Here is a 20725-nt window from a genome sequence, read left to right on the forward strand (position 1 = left end):
CCCTTTTATTTTATTTTATCTTTTTATTTAGGATAAATAAAGATTTTTTTGCATCAAATTGTATCATTTAACTTCAAGTGTTTTGAGATACCTGGGAAAATAAAAAAAAATACAAATAAATTGAATATAAAGTAAACGATACGATGCTTTCAGTACTTTTTTAGGTTTTTAAATGTAAAAATTAGTATGTAATGCTGATTTAATTGCGGTTAATTGGTTGACACCCAAAATCAAGAATATTGAGTAAATAGACAATCGTCTTGCCATAGCTCCATGTAAAGAGCGCTGTTCGACAAACATAGGTGCTGCGTTCACTGCCCCTAACGAGTGTTTGGAAAAAGGACGGACTAGAGAGGAGAGGAGGCTGGGATTTCTTTTAAAACACTCCCTTCATCGTCCAACCTACCGTTTTTTTAATGATTTGTGCACTTGTTCCTCCGAAGACATCTTTACTATTTCTTCCTTTCTGTTTAGTTGGATCTGTAAAGAGATCTATTAACTTAACCTTCGCCTGGAAGTAAACAGAAAGTTGCGTTTCGCCTTCGACGCGTCCTCCTCCTACTGCATGCTTTTCCTGCCTCCAGGTAAAGTGACTGCTTTTGTGTTAAAACGTTGTAGGAGGAAAACAGATTGTAGGTAGCTAGCGCTGACAAACGAAGCTAGCAGATTTTATTTTTAAACAAAAAAAAAACGTAACGTCACTTGTGTGTTTTCAGTTAAAAAACACAGATAAAATCGAGTGATTTTCATTATTTTTATTTTTATTTTTTTATTGTTTACCCAAACTCGAAATGAGCTGGAGTTATTTAATAATTTAATCAAACTCAATTTATTTTCACCGTTGCGTGTCAGATTTTGTAAAGTTAGCCTTTAACCGTTGGGAAGCCGTTGGGCCACGCTACGGGTTTGCTAGTATCACCTTCTGCCACTCCCGTTTCTCACTCTCATGCTTCAGATCACCTGCCTCCGCCGAGCTCATCTGACACTCAGTCGATGGGAAATGTTATGAATCCAGGTCAGATACCCTCACCTTGGCATTCCTAGCATTCCCATTCCAGTGCAGCGCTTAGTAATCTCGTCCTGCCGTTTCCCATTCCCTCTGTTGTTGTTGCACATGTTCAACATCATTACAGAATAAGTGTGTTTATATTTTCTTGCTAAAATAAATAAATATAGTTTAAAGTTTTATAAACGTATTGTATTCAGTTGGATTTATTTCTGAATTATTTTCGGTGCATGGAAAAAAAAATAAAATCCACAGCAACTATTTGTTTACTCTGGTGGATTGATCCTGCTAAAATCAACAATAAATAAATAAGGAAATAATTGTAGGTGTATATGTTGTAATAACTTGTTTCCATGTTTATTTACACATTTATTTATTTATACAGGAAGTTTGTGTGAATTCTTGGGAGCTGACTGGTTTGTTGACCAATCACAGTAGATTTTTATTTCCTCATGGTTTTTATTTAATTCTTAAGTTATGTCTTCATTTATTTATGTATTTATTTATTAGTCGTTGCAACAGAATCAGTCCTTCATAAGTTTCAGGAAAGAAACACTAGAGATGAAGTTAAGAAGCAAATCAAAGTTGGTTTAAGATTAAAAGAAAATGTTTCGAGCTTCCAGCATCCGATGGAGAGTTAATCTTGACCTTGAAAATTAATGCAAAATTGCAAAGGCAGTTATAATCATAGCAACAACAGTGCATGGTTTAGATCAAGGTGGATTCGGGCGTTATGATGGTCCAGTCAAAGTCCAGACCTAAATCCAGATAAATTTCTGTTTCCTTTGTCAAAGAGAAAGATGTCAAGATATGGAAAGCTGGTACAGATATACTCCAACTGAGTTGCAGCTGTAATAGCAGTTGCATTGTACAATACAGTACAAATGCACAACATGTGTAAAAGTTGTAAAATGATTAGAAAACTTGTATAAATATCACCTGCTTTCCTTTTCAGACATAGTTTGTGGTTGCAATGTGACAAAATGTGAAAAAATTGAAGGAATACTTTAGCTAGGCCCTGTGTTACCTTTTGCTGTGATGTGTAATTCAAACGCTAGACTTTGATTTTATAATGATCTCATTTTTGTATAAGATGAAAACATATTTTAGTTCATTAGAAGTTGGGAAGTTGTACTTTTATTAATCTTTCAAATCCATATCATCTTCAAGGTCAAAGAAAGTTCAGTCATTAAGTCAAGGTCAGATTCTCAAACACATTGTTTGGATTTGAACTCATAAAATACTGAGAAATATTAGTTTGAATTGTTTATGCTCAGAGTAATGCGCCTGGTCTTTTCTGCTTCAACAGTTAAGTTGTGTCTGACACTTTACTCTGATCAGAGTTACAAATTCCCAGCCAAACGATGCCGTGTTCAGTTTGAACTTGAAACTTTGGATTGCTATCTTTAAGTCAACTGACTGGAAAATCTGGAAGCTCCTCCCCAACCATGGGCCGAGAATCCAACATGGCCGCCATCTGCCAGCATTTAGTGTTAAAATTATAAACAGGATCATATCTCTGGAAGTCAGAAAGGGCAATGTCACGGCTGTGTGTTTGAGACGCAGCTCTTTTACCACAAGCCACTACAAAGGGATCCAATTACGGCTTTGCATACCTGTCGTAGTATTGACAGCTATTGTTCGCCGTATTGGTTCCGTAAAATTTGGCATGTTTCTGTGTTGGTTCGTAGTACTGCTGCTGCACAAGAAGAAAGTATGTCAGAGTTTTGCCTCTTCCGCTTCAGCTGGTGTTATTTTCCTCCACAGTTGGTTTTGTTTTGTTATTCTGATTAACGCTAATCTAACTGTTGTTTAGATTTCTAAAGTCTCGTGTTGGATTCTTTTTCTATTAAAGTTTATTTTTCAGTACTGATGAATATTTTGTGTATTCCTGATTGTTAGCCATGTGATCTAATTAGACAGCCTCAGGCTGCAGCTGCTTCATAAGTCTGAACAAGACAAACTGATGGAAAAACAAATGAATTAACCACCTTTTCAAACAAGCCTTCATTTTCATCTTGTCTGTTATTAAATTTGTGTCGGTACCCATGGTTTCCCCCAGTGTTTTATAAGCCTGGCAGGCCACCAGGCTTTACTTGTGCCCCCACCAGGCTAAGCATTGCTTATTTACTTAAATACTTTTAAAATGTTTACATTATTTAACACTTTATTGTTGGTATTCACATATTAATCTTCCAATCTTTCAATAGCACATAAAAATCAAGTAATATTTTTAAAATTTCCTGTCAACTGTAAACATTTTCTAACTGAAAAACATGATGGGCTGCTGGATGAATGACTGCCCTACCGCCCAACCTCCAGGCTTAGCAAGTTTTCTGGGTCTCTGTGTGAGATATTGCATTTTCCAGTCAATCTCAAACGTTTATTCAAAAGTTCCCTACGACTTTAGGATGAGGAGTTGTGAATAGATTTCTTTACTTTTGGACACTGACAGATGCTCAGTGACTTTACGAGTCTACCACATTTAAAGCCAAAGATTGCAGCATGTGTTCATCCATTTATCTTGAGGTTAATAAGTAAACTAACTGTGGTCAAGGCTGTTAAAGGCGAAAGCAGCAGGAAAAGTGCAATGTATAACTGCTGAGCCATTGGTTTCATAATGTTTTGGTGCAACATGAGTAAACTTTGCATGCACACTTTGGGATGTTTAATAAGAAAACCAAAATAGAATATGCACATTGTTCTGCAAACTCTTTGAGACGTCAATGGAAAACTACAAATGAACATTTCTCCTCACAATTTAGGTTGACATCAAAGAGCAGCAATGTAAACAGCCTGGAGTTATGTCATGTAGTGGGTGCATCTTTTTGTTTTGCTGTTATTGCTGTCTTTCTCCTATTTGTGTCCCTATGACAGGACATGATGACACCTGTTACCGATTCACTTTCATGCAGTAATTCGTGTGGGAATACTATGATTATGACCATTGACAGTGGAACTGCTTTCGTGCTAGTAGCGTACTTTGTTTTGTTGTTTTTTCCTTTCTCCATCCGTCCGTCCTCTGCAGCAGACTTGGCCGACTCGCTGGTCTAGTTTTTCTCTTGCAGGGTATGACCTGTAATTCATGCTTCTTGACTCTTTCTCCGCCCAGTTTGGGTGAATCGTAGCAGGTGTGGCTGTCAGAAACAACAAGGGACTGGAAACAACCACATTGTGGAGAATGACTTAGCATGAAGCTTGGAGGGATGCTTTTTAAAGAAAGGAAAATGATACTAGAGGAAAACGGGCTCTGGCACTTAGAAATATGAAGATGTGTGGTTCCTTCACAGTATGTGTAATATTATATTTGTAATCTAACCCTGAGAAAACCCTCATGTATGCATGAACTGCGCTCAGCATCTGGACACGGATCATTGCTTTGCTGTTGGAGGGCAGGACTTCTTCAAACGATTATAAAACAGTCTTAGGGTTTGCTTTTACTTTGAAGACCTTATTGAAGCCTTTATCAGCACGGTTTGATATAAAGGTTCTGGTAGATTATATTTCTAATTTGTTTGCTGTTGACCACAATTTTAATGGCAGGATTCTTTAAATAATGTTCTGCAAACACACTGGTTCTCACACTGAGCCACAGGTAACACTAGTGATACTTTGGCTACCCTCAGTTGTCTTTAGAATAAATCTAAATCAATTAATTTCAAGGTAAATGTGGACAAATGCCACCAACTGCTTTGACAATCAGTTGATAAAGCAAATTGATTTTTACTTCCTCAGAAACATCTCAACAAAAAGTAATTCGAAGGTCACCCAGAACAATCTGAAAACCATAAAACTGGGAATCATCTGGGAACAACATCACAACCAAATTAACGATGTTCCAGCTCCTTTAAAAAAACGATAGGATTGAAGTATCTAAGCTTATATTTATTCTGTATTTGTCTCGCATAAATGTTCCAGATCCTCAAAACTTTAATACCACCATCTTCCTAAAATAATTGTCTAAATAATCTGTTTTTTTTTTTTTGTTGTTGTTTTTATCACAGTGGGGGTAATGTGATGGTTTGGGATGGCTTGGCTTCCTCCAGAACCTGAAAACTCCCTGTAATTTAATGGATGAATTGTTCTGCCGCAAACAGGAATGGCCTAGTCAAAGTATGGACCTTTGCCTTATGTTGAAATTAGTTTGATCCTGGACATTAAGTTTGACAAAAAAAGAGTCAAATACTGTTTTCAAGCACTTTGTCTGTGAGCAAGCTAATTGTTTTTGGTAGATCGAGGTAATAATGTATTTCGCGGTTTGCTTTTGTTTACCTTGAAACACCTTTGAAACATTTTCAAAAAGGCTTTAAAGTACTTTGTGCATGTGTGGGAGATATAAGGGGCAAATTGTCCAAAGTTTTTTGTTTTACTTAAACTAGCCCCAAGTTGCCAATGCAAGGCCGCCATATCGGATTGAATTTGGGAGTTTGGTGATAAACCTTCTAACTTTTAACCTTTAACTTTCAACTTCTGAGTAAATTAAGCGCCTAATACTCTGCACCTTTAAACCAATCATTTATTTATTTTGTTATTTAAGCTTTATTGGTACAGCTTGTCCCAGTGAGATTGAAGATCTCATTTACAAGAGAGAGCTCTTTCTTTTGTGCAGTGCCAATGTGTAGGAAAGTGTTTGTTGTTGTTTTCTTAAAGCTGAAAAAGTCCAGTTCTTGTTGGTGTTTAAACGGTCAGAATGGTGGCGCCTGAAAAATGTTTCAGAAAAAGCCTGATGAACAATGTCCTGGACTGGTGACCAATAGTTTGCGTTCCTCAATTTCTTTGGTCAAACGTCGGTGTTTATTCTAGGTGTGTCTAACTTTAAACAGCTACTGCTTTCCTGAATAAGCTCTTCGATAAGAGGAAGCTTACAACATAAATTATATTTGTTTGTTTTTGTTTGTTCCATGCTTTGCTACTGTTGAATCAGATTCATCGGCATTTTAACATCCCTCATATGGATGGACTCTTTATTTCATGTTTTTCATTCCTTTTTTTTTTCAGCTTAACTGTGGAAACAGAAGAAAAAGAAAACTTTCTCATGAGAAGGGTGAGTCATTCAAATTGGCTTAAAGCAACAATGAACTACTAATAATTCATGTTTCTTTTTTTTATTTTTGCACCTTTTTGCAGAGATTTTAGTTTAAATTTAAATAATATTGGAGTTTTCTCACTTTGAGTCTAGAACATATTTGTCTAATTGTTCAGCTCCCAGCTTGCTACCACAGGTCAGCTTTGCCCTTAGTTGTATTTTTCCCTTTCAGCTGTTCTGACTTGTGGTGTCACAGTCTGTCAAACCAGTTTCCTTCCCATGATTCTTTCTGCTGCAGCTTGTTTCACTCTCTGCTTACACTCCCTCTTCCTTGGCTCAGATAGTTTATCTGTTTAAAGTGTCACAAGTCAGGAAAATAAGTTTTACTCCTTTAAACACATTTTTTTTTTTAAAAGTGAATAGTTCAGAAAATATAATGACACCAATAACGGCAGTTATTGTTGAGACAGGTTATATAAGCATTGATTAATATCAACATGGATTTTTTTTTTTCATGTTTTTAAGTGAATGTCTCACCAGTTTACTTTCGGTGTTTATCTTTTTTCCCTGTGTTGCTCTGCTTCTCACAGTTTGTTTTTTTTTGTCTCTGTTTGCTGTTCTGGCTCTCAGCTCTGCAGAGAGTTTCTGTCCGTCGCCTTCTAATGGCTGGACAGGCAGTTTTCCTCCCCAAACGTCCAACTCTTCACCAGAGTCCTCTTCATACAGACCAGCAAGCGTGAGGTTGGTTTAAAAATAAAAAAAAAATCTTCATCAGAAACTCAACAACTTCCCGTAAAGATTCAGCGCCTCGGGTTTTTCCATGTGTATTCCGGGCCGGGTGGATGTGTCATCCGAAACATCTGAATTTTAGTCAGCTTTGTTCCACTTGATGGATTTTACTTTGCTCGACACTGAGCAAAGTGCTCGAGCAACATGTTGCAACATGCTGCAACATGCTGCAACATGTTGCAGCATGTTGAAACTGCTGCAACATGTTTCACTAGTTGCAGCAGTATTGAGGTATTCTGTTTTTGTGCTGGCATGTTTTTATTTACCTGGTGAGCCTTTTATCATCGCATGCCATCTAGACCCAGCCGGGCGCAGATGGATGAGACTGAAGGCCAGCGGGTGAAGCCTTTCGCTGATGAATCTGCGTTATTGGCTGAGCCAATCAACCCAGAAGGTCAGTTGGTAACAGATGAAGGTTAAGAGTTATGGAGCCTTTATGGAAATAGTTTATAATGCAAGACAAAGATGGGAAGAATTTAAAAAAGTGATTTCTGTATTGTTTTGATTTAATCAGAGAATTGTTAGTTTTAAATATCATGATGTGGCAAACGTAATGAAATATTTACCCTATAATAGATTGCAATTTAAAAATGTTATTAAATAGTTTTATCACCTTAACAAAACATGTAAATTGTCTCGCCTCATTCAGCTTCTGTTTTCTTTAGACATGAATTTGTGCTCTCTCAAGCTGAAAAATGGCATTGTCCTCTTTATTAAGAGATTTTATGACGGTGTGGATTTATATTCCTTCAAACCTAAAAAAAATAAAAATAAATGGTAACACTTTATTTGAAGGGGTGTGCATAAGACTGAGATGCCACCTTCATAAACATGTCATAACAACAGCCATGAACATGAAGGAGTCTTTATAAATGTCTGACTGTTATCATGAAGTGTCATTCGGTAATAATGACACCTTTAATGCAAAGTTTACACTTTTTATGCAACTTCTAGAGCAACTTTGCTTTAAAAGTGTCATTATTTACTGAATGACACTTCATGACAACTATTATAAACGTTCATAAAGACTCCTCCATGTCGTTATGACATGTTTATGACAGTGTTATGTCAGTCTTATGCACGCCCCGTCAATAAAGTGTTACCAAAAAAGTTTTACATTGTCCTTTAAAAAAATGTAGTTTTCTTCCCTTTTTTTTTCTTTGGCATAACTGTTCGTCATCAAGCTTAAAGAAACTGAATTTTGCTTTAAATTTCTGTAGAAATTTTGTGAATTTTATTTCAGGAGATAAACATTTATCTCCTGATAAAAGTCAAAGTTTTTTGTCAGTTTTTTTTTTCTTTTATGGAATTTTATTTTATTTTTTTAATAGATGCCAACTTGCAGAAGTTGTACATTCATAAGTTCTTTAAAACAACTGAAATCCCTGCTGCCTGAACAGAGTGTGTGAACTATCCCTGTCTGGGTCCTGTCGGTGTGTGTCAGCAGACTCCCATTATGCTGAGCTGCGAGCTGATCTGGAGAGCGACTCCCGCGGTCTGGAGGCGGAGTCCTGGAGCTCGGCTGTGGACCAGAACTACCTGATGTCTCTGAACAAAGAGGCTGTCAAAAGGCAGGACGTAATCTACGGTATGCTGAAAGAGACGTTGAAAACGTATGAACTGGGGTGTGTCTTACTCTTCCTGGAAAGGAGTCATCTGTCAAACTAACTGCCTCATTACATTACCCTAAAATCGTCTTGCATTTGTAAGAGTCGTGTTGTTCTAGACGATGTGTTTATATAGAAACATTTCTGCCTCCTCTACCCCAAGTTTCAGGCTAAATATTGAGCAAACATCAGCTGCTTAATGTCAAAACCCTTGTCAATTCCCTAGAGTTGATCCAGACTGAGATGAACCATGTGCGAACCTTGAAAATCCTCCTCCACATCTACATGTATGAGCTGAAGAAGTTCCAATCCATCATCAACCTGGAGAAGCTCTTCCCCAGCCTGGAGGTTCTGCTCAGCCTCCACTATGTCTTCCTCAAGTCCCTCAAATCCCGGAGAGATGAGAGTCGGGATGAGGACAATCCAAATAACTACTACATCACAGAGCTGGCGGATGTCCTCATCGATCAGGTAGGGCAAAGGAGCGGTCCTGAATAACCGTCATGGAAATTTCTTTAAGAAAATAACAAAATCTGTCAGGGAGTTTGGTCTATTAGCTGTGATTTGTATAAATATATTGTGTTTATTCTTTGTCTGCTTCATGCTGTTTCTACTCACCTACACATTTCCACCCTTATGTTTCTGTTCATGTGATGTTTATAAGATAAAAGTGCAGATGGTGCCGTGCGGGTGGGTTCGCTCCAGAATGCTGGAATAATTGCATACAATTCAGTCTTTTTATGTTTTATGTTGTTAATTTTTTACAAAAGTTAAAAACAACTAAAAATGCACTGACCAGATTTTTATGGTTGATTTACTCTCTGCTAGCTATCTCAGAACAGCCCAAGATTTCATATTTTTCTTTCTCTCCATGCGTCTTTCTTTCTGTTTTGCAGCTTATAAAATAATTTCTCACTGTAGGTTGTTCACAAACAAGACAGAAAACATGGCTCCTCCTTCCTGAACAGGACAATGACTAAATGTTACACTTGCATCTAACCTGATGAACAGATGATCATGCCGCCTTCAGCCATCTTTGTTACACCCAGAACGGGTGGAGGCTCTCAGTTCTGTTTGATATCTTGCCGCAGTGGGTTTGAGATGTGCCTTTAACACACCAACATGAGAACCTTTGTTGATTTTCTATGATCTGACATAAGGTCTTTGGGTTGTTGCCTTAAATTAATTCACAGTTGATGCTTTTTTTAAGCCAAATTTTTGAGTTTCCCATTTGTTAATCATGGGCCATGGTTAAATCTGAACATGTAGGGAACCTTTACAGGCTGTATGCACAATATTGGATTTTTGGTTGATATCCGATATGCTGATATACTAAAACTCATTTGGCTGATAACCAATAACAGTATTATCGATATTTTTTTCCTATACCTACTTACTGAAACTATATGGTTTCTCTACTGTGGAGTTAATATGCTGCATTATCTTTGTCATTTTAACCTTCTGCCAAATGCAAATACGGAAGCTAAAAATTATGTGACCCTTTCAACTTGTATTATGTTTAATGTCAAATTTATTCATAACATCTGCTCTCTCTAAGATAATGACAAGATTCAAACAGTGCAAACTGGTAAATCTTCATAAAACTAAACTCAAATTGATGAAAACCTTCAGTACTTATCAGCTTCTTATGACGCTGTGCTGCAGGCATCACTGACGCTGGTTTATCATGTAAAATCTACACCTTTTGTATTAGTGAATTATTTTGACGGAAAATTTTTCTGATATTAAATTTTACAACTGATATCGTCCGAATATCGTGCTTCCCTACTCTATATGAAAGCTGTGAAATCGATTGCATTTTGTTTTTGATCACAGTTTTCAGCTTTCGACAAAATAATGTAGTAATAATAGAAGCCTCTGGGTTTTTTCTGTAGATTTTCTGTAAAATACAAGCAAGTTTTCAAGTTTGTGACTTTGATATTTAACTGAATTTCTGACTTTGATCTAAAAGTCAAATGCTGAGAGCAGCTTAGTTCACTCAAAGATAAGCACATCCTCGTCTTTTGGTCATCTTGCCAGGGTTTTACCTGTGAATAAAACATTAAAACTGGCCTCATTTCTGAGCTTCATCACTAAGACGAAGAGCAAATCATAACATTTTGCTGGTAGACTTTACATTTCAAGTGGCTGTTTGTTCTGCCTACTGCAGACTGTGTGATTTGACTGAGTGGCAGGTGAAAATGTGTGAACTACGTTTTGTTCAGGCATAAATAAAATATGTTTCTGAGGGGTTTCTATGTGATATTTTGTTTTTTTTAATTTCCCATAAACCCAGAGATTAAGACGGAATCGGTAAGCTCTCGTTTTTGGTGTCAGTTTTCAGGTAATCTGGGAATACAGATGGCGACGGGTTACGGCGACTTTTGCAGCCATCACAGCGAAGCTGTCAGCTACTACAAGGAGCAAATGCAGAGCAACAAGACGCTGCAAATTTTGATTAGAGTGAGTATTTGACACTATATGCAGTCTTTATTTAAAAAACAAAGACCTGTCATCCAAACGGCTTCTTCAATATTAAAACTGTGATTTTATTATTTATTTCTGTCTGAAATGTAGCCGGTTTGTCAGTGGAGAGTCTGCAGAGGTTGAGCTGAATTTGGGAAAGAAAAATACAGATTTTAAACAACTTATATTAAGCATAGACTTAACCAAAATACATCTATGATGTTTAAATTCAGCAAAGTCTTCACCAATCAACAAGCGTATGGAGATGTTGGCAAGTTTAAGTAATAATAAATACTGTATAAGATATTACATTTTATGAAGTTGGTTTAAAAACAAAACACTTTTTGCTGTTTACAGAAAATCGATCAGCTGCCTCTGGCGCGAAGATTAACGATTCCTGAATGTTTCTTGCTGGTGACTCAACGCATCACAAAATATCCGGTTCTGTTGGAGCGAATCATCCAGAACACAGACGGTAAAGGATCCCTCCCCGATCCATTTATCTGCTACCTTCTTTCAGTTCTGGTAAAAACCAGAGTTTCACTGAGAAATGTAAACAGGAAATGGTCAAAATTCTGCTCCATCGGACCTTTGCATGCATTGTTTTATAGATCCAATACTTGGAAATTATACTTATACGTTCTCATTTCAAAGTCGGCATTTCAACATGGCGACGCACATAAACATTGTTTGGAATACCTCTTATAATCGTTTTAACCTTTACTTTCTGTAAGCAAACACCACCTTTAATGGTGTTCAGTTTAGAGTTGCAGGCGCTACTCTTACATGTGTGTCTTGTAAAATAAACATGTTTCCACCATAACTTACTGCTGTCTAACCAAGAAGCTTCCTAACAAGTCGCAACTGGAGGTAGTCGGAGTTACTCCCAGTTTTTTGGTGGGAAATCTGACTTCGTAGGGCGTTCCAGTTGATTTTTTTTCCAACTGGGAAGTCAGAATTTCCCTGTTCTGAATGTAACTTGAATGCAGCGCAAGCATTGCCAGGTCTCACTAACAACACTCTTGGGTGTAGATGCTGTTACAGAGTGATACATGCTCAAAATTAGACATTACCAGTATTGGCAAGGTGCTTAAAATGAAGTCATGATAACCACAGAGGTTGAAGGGAACTGTCTAATTTAATGACCACCTGTGGCCGGAAAGCCTAAGAAAACTATTTTCACTTCTGTTTCACTTATATTCCTTCAGTTTAGCCCCTAAAGAGAAGTCAGAATTGGCCAAATCCTGGTATTTGTCTTTTCAAGCATCAAAAATTCCAGCGATAAGAAATTAACCACACAATTCTTATTGGTGCTTCGGTTTTGAAAATATTTTTTTCTCTTAATCGGTTGGTAATTTATTTTGTACTGCTTCTCACAGCTGACACACATGAGCACAGGCAGCTGGAGAAAGCTCTGGAGCTGATCAAGCACACCATCTCCCAGGTGAACACCCAGCTGAGTGAATGTGGGAAGACCGCTCGCCTCAGAGAGATCATCAATCGACTGGAGCAAAAGACTCAGGCCAAGCTGAAAGATGGCCGCTGGTTCTGGAGAGACGACCTGAGGCACGGCAACAGGACGCTGGTGCATGAAGGACCCCTGACCTGGAAGTTGTCCGGTAAACAAAAAGGTTTGTGATGGACTCTGGCCTCCGTCTTAGAAGTAAAAGACGTGTGTTTGTATGAAAAGGTGTTTATTTTAAACTTTCAGTTTACTGGTCAGTATGCTGCTGTCTATGACCAGGTACAATGTTTGTTTTTCTGCTAGATAACATTCAAATGAGTGTGTAAAATGTAAAGAATTCATTCCTGAAACTTGTCTCCAATTGCAGCACTGTCTGTGTCTTTTTAAATTTCCATGCTGTTCTCTTTTCCCCTGCAGAAATTCATGCTGTGCTGCTGTCAGATATGCTGCTTCTGCTACAGGAAAAAGATCAGAAGCTTGTATTTGCTGCCATGGTGAGTCCAAAACTATTCACAGAAAGCAAAAATATCACAACTATCTGTCATCCTAAGATTGCCTATCTGAGGCAATCTTAGGAATTGCTTAGTAAATTAGCGCTGTAGAATTAGCAGACATCCAGAAAAATTAAAGTTTTAACGTTAGCAAAAATGCTAAAGCATTAAACCAAAAAGAAAAATGTCGGTGGATTGTCAGAGTTGTGCTCACCACTGGTAAAATGAAAAACAAGAATGAAGGAATCTATAAGGGGTCAAATACTTTTTCACTGCACATTAAAACCTTAATTTGAGCAGATGTAAAGTCACAATGACAGCATTTTTAAAAACCAAGCTGGAGTCTATTAAATCTGTGCCACATGTCGGATCTGAGTTGTTATAAAGAAGGCTACATCCCAATGCAAACAGAGGACATTATCGTCGTCTCTTGCAGGATAGCAAACCGCCAGTCATCTACCTGCAGGGAGTGATTGTGAGGGTAGTGGCCATGGAGGAAAGAGCCATGTACGTCATCTGTGCGTGTCCCTCCGGCTCGCCAGAAATGTACGAGCTCTACACGAGCTCCAAAGAGGAGTGCAAAACCTGGATGGACCTCATACACGACATGGCAGAAAGGTGAGAGGGACAGAAGTAGATCTTAAGATGCTGAATTGTTAAAGAATAATTAATAAATAGAATATAACTTCATCAGATAAAAGTTAAAGCATCTCTGTTTGGAAAGATGACTATTGCTTCTTTGTCGCTTTGAAATAAAGTCTATCGGTGAAATGTTTGTGTTTCAGTTGCAGAGACAATGAAGTGCACAAAGAAATGGTTACTAAACTGCAGCAGTATCAAGGTAATACCCCTGAATTTAGATTACACAGATCCTACCTGTAACCCAAATACCTGGTTAACTTTGGCAAAGAATATTAAAATGGTAAATATCTGAAAAAAAAAAAATCCAAGCAGTTTTTCTATTTTTGCTTTTTACCTAAATAGTAAGAAATCTGTATTACTTTGTGTTTACATTTGGTGAATTAAAGATGGATCTGTTTGGCTCTACTTTTCAGATAAGTTGCAGAAAAGAGACGAGCAGATAAAGAAAAGTCTGGAAAAGAAACAGGAAATTTTTGCTGAACTTTATCATGACGTGTTGGGTCAGAAAAGCCTTTACAACGGGCTGCTGCTGCGAGGCGATGCTTCTGACCTCCAGCAGGGGGAGCCCTTGTTGAATGGGGCCATCGAAGAGGGTAAGACCAGAAAAACTACAGTTAAAGTCGTCTCTTCAAGTAGAGAGATTAAATAATGTTTGTTTGTTGGTTTTTCTTTTGTCTGCAGTGGAAAAGTTACAGAACCTGCTCTTTATGATGATTAAACATCCAGCCGCTCCTGAGGGGGAAATTGAGACACAGCAAAGTGTCAGGAGGGCACAGACCTTCAAAGGCTCTCTGGATAATCTGATAGCTAAAAGCATGAAATGTAAGTTTGTTTTTAGTAAGGATAGACCTTCTCACTTGAAGCTAGATGTTTATTATAATCTATAATTTTTTTCTAAGTTTAGATCAGATTGAAATGTTTATGCTTTTTGCCAAAATTCAGGACATGTCTCTGTTTTTGATGTCACATCTCATTTATTTTTATGTTTCTATGATGTTAAAGCCTGAAATATGTCCACCAGTTATAATGCCACGATGTTACAATCTGGGTTTTAATAAATTACATAAAGATTTTAGTTTGTAAACTTCTGAAAATAAAATATTATTTAAAACATCTTCACACCTTTCTGTGGCACTTAGCAAATGCAAATAATGTATTTAATATTTCTGACCTAAAACAGAAAAAATTGGACATATGTGCTGAAACACACCTTGAAAATGTGCATTTAGATACTTTATCATACCGCTGACTTCTTCTTTTGAGGATTTTCTTATTTCTGTCATTGCTCCGCATCCCAAAGTAGCTCTGGCTGGAGAAATTAAATCATTGACTGATTTATTCCTTAAGATCTCTCTCTCTCTCTCTCTCTCTCTTAAGATCTCAAAAATCACAGGAGTTTTTCTTTTTCAATTGATTATTTTGTTGTAACGTTTTGTCAGACGAAGATGCAGCTGAGAAGGTGCCACGCAGATACAGCAGCTGTGACCTTCTGCTCAAGAACATGTCGATCTCTGAAGACCTGGGGAAGTCTGTAAGTGGGACGCATGTAAAAGATCTAAACTGGACGTTCAGTTTTTATACATTTCCTCTGTTCTGTTCCAGACTGATGATGATGATGATGATGATGATGATGATGAAAGTGGATCCCACCCAAAGCTGCTCTGTGGTTCAGCCTTCGGTGGATTCCCTGGGACAGCGGTAACTCCACCATGATGGCAATAATAAACTGTATTTAAAAAGGGACGGTGTACGGCTCAAATATAAATGTCCCCTTTAATGTTGACAGGTTACAAAATACTATAATAGAATGAAACACACACACACACCATCTGATCCATTTTTAACACATTTTCCAAATTGGATTTCACAAACATGCCTTGCAATTGTTGCCATACCTTTTAAAGTTTCTCTTTTTAGTATTTTTACTGGCAGTTTAATGTGAAAAACCAACAAAAAGTTTTGGAAAATTATAAAGTGAAAGAACATATATATTTACATCTGTTTTCTTTTACAAATAATAAAAGTAAAAGTCCTGTCCATCTGCTTCCACTTTGTGGAAAATATTGTATCGAAATTACAGATTTCATATTAAAGGAAGAGCTTCTTTGAACATTAAGTTTCAAATATTAAGGTTTCTCTCTCTCTCGACGTCCCACAGGAGTTAATAAATTTGCTTAAAGTGACAAAAAAAGAAATCATTTTTTTGTAAATATAGATATTTTAATGTAATTATTTTATTGAATTTCCCCAACAAAATGACACTAAAAGTACAAGTAATATTTATTAAACCTATTTTTTTTGTCTTTAGGTTGGAAAGTTTTTGTTTTGTTTTTTTTACATCGGTTTTCATAATATTACTCTTTTTGTAAAGGTTTCATGTTTTTTTTTTATTTATTTTTAAACCTAAAATTTGAAATAAAATGGCAGTTCTACAAAATTGACAACAAACTTATTATAATAGATATTTATCAATTTATTTCTTCAAATCATACTACGATCCTCTTGCTTATTTCTCTGATTCCACTGGTTACGCTTGTTTTTGTTTTTCTTTTTCTCGTTGGTTTTTAAGAGAAATCTGAATAAAAGAGCAAAGTACAAAACTTTGCCACACATGCATCACTACAATTTCACTTCACAACTTTGTGTTAATCTGTCACATAGAGTGGCAATAGAAGTAGGATTGTGAAGAGTTTAGGAGATGTGACTGCGTTCATAAACAAAAGTCTCACTGCTGCTTTGCAGGTGCTCGATAGCGTTCAGTCGCTGGCGCAGAAGCTCTGCAGCTTACAGGCAAGTCGAACCTCACAAGGCCACAAATGGAATCATGTACAGTTTAAAAACGTCGTTATATTTCTATTGCAAATAAAATATCAGCGCTTTGATTCGTGCAGGCCGTCATCGCCCAGCAGGACAGCAGGATCGAACTGCAGAATCTCTCCCAGTCAAAGAGCAAGCTGCCCGTCCGCAGCAACACCAACGCGCTGCTTGAGAAGGAGAAAGAGCGCAACTTGGAGAAGCAGAGAGCAGAGCTGGCTAAGCTGCACAAGCAGCAGAACCAGCATCGAGCAGAGCAGCAGCGCTGGGAGAAAGAGAGACAGAAGCAGCAGTTGCTGATGGAAAGTCAGAACGCCAAGATGCAGCAGCGGGAGGAGGAGTGCAGGAAGAAGGAGGAGGAACTAAAAGAAAAAGAGCTGAACCTGAAGCAGAGTCAGGAGACGTACCAACAGGACCTGGAGAATCTGAGGGAGACCACACAGAAACTGGACAGGGAGAGGGAGATGATTGAACGGGAAAAGGAACGTTTGGAAAAGATGAAGGCAAAGCTTGTCAACCATTATGACGATCCGACATGGGTGAGAATAAAAGAGAAAATCACATCCATCATTCATCTCATGTAAATATACTCAAGATTTGTACTCAAGTAAAAGTATCACTACTTCAACATATTTTTACTCAAGTAAAAGTTAAGAGTATCCATCCAAGAAATGACTCAAGTAAGAGTAAAAAGTATTTGGTAAGAAGGCGACTCAAGTACTGAGTAACTGATCAAATCATTTCATATTTAAGAGTTACAACGTCAGACAGATCAAAATATAAAGTTATTTGGGAATGTTGGTATGAAAATAATTTATATAAATGACATAATTACAAAATGACAAAATCAGGCAAAAGAAATACATTTCCCAATCAATTTCTTTTGATGTAAATCTTTAAAACCGGCTGTCAGTGTGTTTAAGTCTGGAGAATCTTTTTCTTCATTCAGTGAAGTTTCTCTCAGTGTCCAGAAATTTTACTCAAGAGTGGTGAAACTTCATAATACAATTATTGAAGTAAAGGTAAAAAGTACACCGCAGTAAAAATACTCCTCAAAGTACACTTTTTCCCAAACGTTACTCAAGTAAATGTAACTAGTTACTACTCAACTCTGGTTGTGTTCTTCATGATTTTAACATCTTCCTCACATTGTCCTTTCTTTTCCCAGTCTCCGGCGCTCTCCACTGCCCCATCATTCAGGAGCAGCATAGTAAACGGAGCAGGGACTCTGACCCCAGTTCCCAATCCACTGGTCTTTACTAGTAACTCTCCTGACCCGGCAGAATCTCCTCCGCGGGTTCCTCCCCGGAGCACCAGCATCAGAATGAGCAGGCAGATGCTGCCGGTTCAGTTGATGAGCACCACCAACCAGGTGCAGACCCCTGTGGAGGTGCAGCAGAAGATTCCCAGGAAGCTGGCGGCCGAACCCAAAAAGAAGGAGAAAACCAAGTCAAAGCGCTCCCACAAGAGAGCCCACAGTGCAGGTCAGAAACCCCAAATTATTCATTTGGGTTAGTCGTTTTAAATGTTTATTGTGTGTTATTAGCAGTCTATAAGCTGCAGATACTTTCTGTCTATTGAACAACATCATTCTTGTTTGTTTTCTTCCTCCAGCCAATATAGATGTAACCCAGGTGATCCCGATCCGGGTGATGGGGAAAGACAGTGGCAGTCTTAAAGCCCAAATGAGCGCAAGTCCAAAAAGAGTCTTAAGTGCAGGTATGAACCTAGAGAAACTTTTCCAAAATGTTAGAAATTTTTCCAAAAATATCAGCTTTGCCACAACTTCTGATGTCATTTTTGTAGATTTTCTCTAACATTAATATCATTTTTTTTAGTTCTTTGTTATCCGATTACCTTCATGGATGCACCAATCCACTTTTTTCACTTTCAATACCGATACAGATATCTGAAGTTTACATCGGCCGATACGATCCGATACAGAAAAACAGTTCTGAACTGACTTAAAACATACACAGACACAAATGTACTGAATTACAAATTTGCTTGGTAACGCTGCACTCGAGAGCTTTATCTTACTTTGCCAAAAGTACAAACGTAATGATGCACAGTTTTATAAATTCTGTCATAAATAAATCTAATATCCTGCCTTTAAAGGAGATGCCACCTTGTTGACTTTAAGTAGCTTTAACAATATAATTTATTGTAATGAAGTATAAATCACCAGTTTAACTTGAGCAGTAACTACATTAGTGGATGTAATTTCATGTTTTGTATGCTGCAGGGAAGTATTTTAAAGCTTTTCTCCCCTCCTCCCTCAGACACCTTCAGGACACCAGGATCTGGTGACCTGAAGCCCAGATCCTGGTCACCACCTTCAGGATCTGGTCGGCTTCCCAGAACGGCTTCCCAGAACGTGAAGCCGTCTCAGTCGTTCATCGCACCGAAGTGGAACAACGTTGGTTCTCTTCCACCGCGGCCTCCTCCCTTCCCGACAGACATAAATACGACAGAACAAGAAAAGGTTATCGTTGTTTAACGGAGGAGTTTGGATGTGAGCAGCAGGAAGAGATTTTTAATCCAGATGAGAAATCCTCGAAGAGTTGCACTTTTGCCAAAAAAAAAAAAAAAATCCAAAAAGTTTGGCTTTTTGTAATTATGAAAAATATATATATTTTAAATGATTATTTTAATACACAAAGACTCTGACCCAAAGTTTATTTTTATTTTAATTAAACTCTTAAGCTTTAACTTTAACAGCTGTAATAATGTGTGTACAACTTTGGTTCAACAAGTTTACGTCTGTAAATACAAAGATCTTCAGGCTTCTGCTTCTCAGTTTGTGTACAAATTGGTCCGACTTGTTCTTGAAAATGAACAATCCATGTAGATGGAAGCAGTTTGTGCAGACTGAGTTTTCACACAGTATTGACAGATATTTAAAGTTTCCGACAAACGCGTTTGAGTTCATAACAATTCTGCCTCTGACAGCCTGATCATGTTTTGGTATCATCATGTTGTTCCTGGTTGAAACTTTGTAAACATGAACTGGTTTTGTGTAAAAATGGTCAAACGTCAACTGAACGGCATGCAATTAAAACATTTTAAATTAAGAACTCAAATCAATGTGAAGCTGCTTTCATGATGCATTATTTTGATATTTTATGCACCTTTTCGTCTTCCACAATGAGGCCAAGCTCACATTTTCCTTTTTCATTTTATTTAAACCGTCAGAAGTGCAGGGAAATCAAAAGTAGACTTTATGCGTTACCGTTATTGAACTTTTATGTAATTTAATGGAACACTTGTGGTTGTATTATATTATTTATTCAATAATCATCCATTCATCCAGTGATTATTCAACAGTTTTTTCTTCTATCATCCCTTTATTCTTGCATACATTCAATTCAAGAATATTTTATTGATCCAAAAGAGAAATTAAATGTCGTAACCTATTAATTCAAATTATTCAAGTTATTGATGGCTGTTGGTGGGTAAGATATTTTGTAGCAGTCTGCATTACAGCAAATTTGAAGAAGCCTCTGACTGAAGACACTGTTTTCCCAACATCCTATTTATGCTGCGTTCACACCAAACGCAATTTGAGGGGCGTCTAATTTACGTTCAAAGTCTGCGTGGATTCACGTCGAAGGCGGTTGCAGTGCGTTTCGAGCATCTAATGATTTGAACCGTTTTAAGTGTCGGGTGTGTCCGACGCTCCACATAAACGTTGAATGTAAACCAGAAGCACCTGATGCTCAAAACACGTTTGAGCAATGGTGAACGCACCATTGCTCATTATTCCTCTATATTTCCTCTATATTTCACAGTTATCCATCTATTTATTCTTACTAATCAAACCCTCCATTTGTTGCTCCGTCAGCTGTTCCTCTGTCAGTTTGTTCTTTTGCAGATTCTGCATTCAAAGCCTGAATTGTTGCCCAGTTGGAAGAAGGTGCTGGACATCAGCGCTTGGAGAACCTGTAAAGGTAAAATGGTTTAAAAATCCCACAGCTGAAATATTTATACTTGTGTTGGCGGAGTGTGCACTCTGTGAAGGAGTGTGCCAGTGAATCAGACAAGCGATCCAGAGTAAATAGATACTCCCTCTGTTCTCTTTGAGGAACTGCTGAAGTCACAAGAGACTCATTGTCAGGCTGCTGTCCATCTCTGCACATGAAAAGACTCATTCAGCCCCAGAAACCACAGGCGTCTAAATCCACACAGCATAAATATGTTCATTCTGTCACGTCAGCATAAATATGTTCATTCTGTCACGTTACCACCAAATAATAAAAATAATTGATGTATTTTATTGGGATTTTATGCGATCGGTCCAGCTGAATAGAGAAAATGAAGCATGGTTTTACATTTTCAATATGATTCTGAAGAGTCTAAGGTTGCCTTCACACTGCAGCCCAAAGTGACCCAATTCTTTCTTCTTTTTTTTTTTGTGGC

At 37.6% G+C, this 20725-nt stretch overlaps 1 protein-coding gene across 2 annotated transcripts; it reads left to right on the top strand.

Annotated features, from left to right (window-relative positions):
* The first annotated feature begins 261 nt into the window (after positions 1-261).
* On the top strand, positions 262-19389 carry LOC106960375 (rho guanine nucleotide exchange factor 18-like). 2 transcript variants are annotated; one of them, XM_015053450.1, is made up of 22 exons: positions 262-584; positions 6005-6050; positions 6663-6773; positions 7121-7215; positions 8269-8409; positions 8655-8899; positions 10766-10891; positions 11252-11369; positions 12274-12525; positions 12777-12853; positions 13287-13468; positions 13636-13691; positions 13906-14085; positions 14174-14314; positions 14932-15023; positions 15095-15190; positions 16235-16282; positions 16384-16845; positions 17475-17790; positions 17921-18025; positions 18589-18612; positions 18676-19389. In XM_015053450.1, the coding sequence occupies exons 4-22, from the start codon at positions 7137-7139 to the stop codon at positions 18804-18806; spliced, it is 2871 nt and encodes a 956-aa protein (XP_014908936.1). In that variant the 5' UTR covers positions 262-584; positions 6005-6050; positions 6663-6773; positions 7121-7136; the 3' UTR covers positions 18807-19389. The 2 variants fall into 2 exon arrangements, with proteins under 2 accessions (XP_014908936.1, XP_014908935.1); XM_015053449.1 differs by having other exon boundaries at positions 18589-19389.
* The last annotated feature ends 1336 nt before the right edge of the window (positions 19390-20725 follow it).

Source organism: Poecilia latipinna, unplaced genomic scaffold (genome assembly GCF_001443285.1).
Source record: "Poecilia latipinna isolate Pla-1442-1.1 unplaced genomic scaffold, P_latipinna-1.0 Scaffold1180, whole genome shotgun sequence".
NCBI lineage: Eukaryota > Metazoa > Chordata > Actinopteri > Cyprinodontiformes > Poeciliidae > Poecilia > Poecilia latipinna.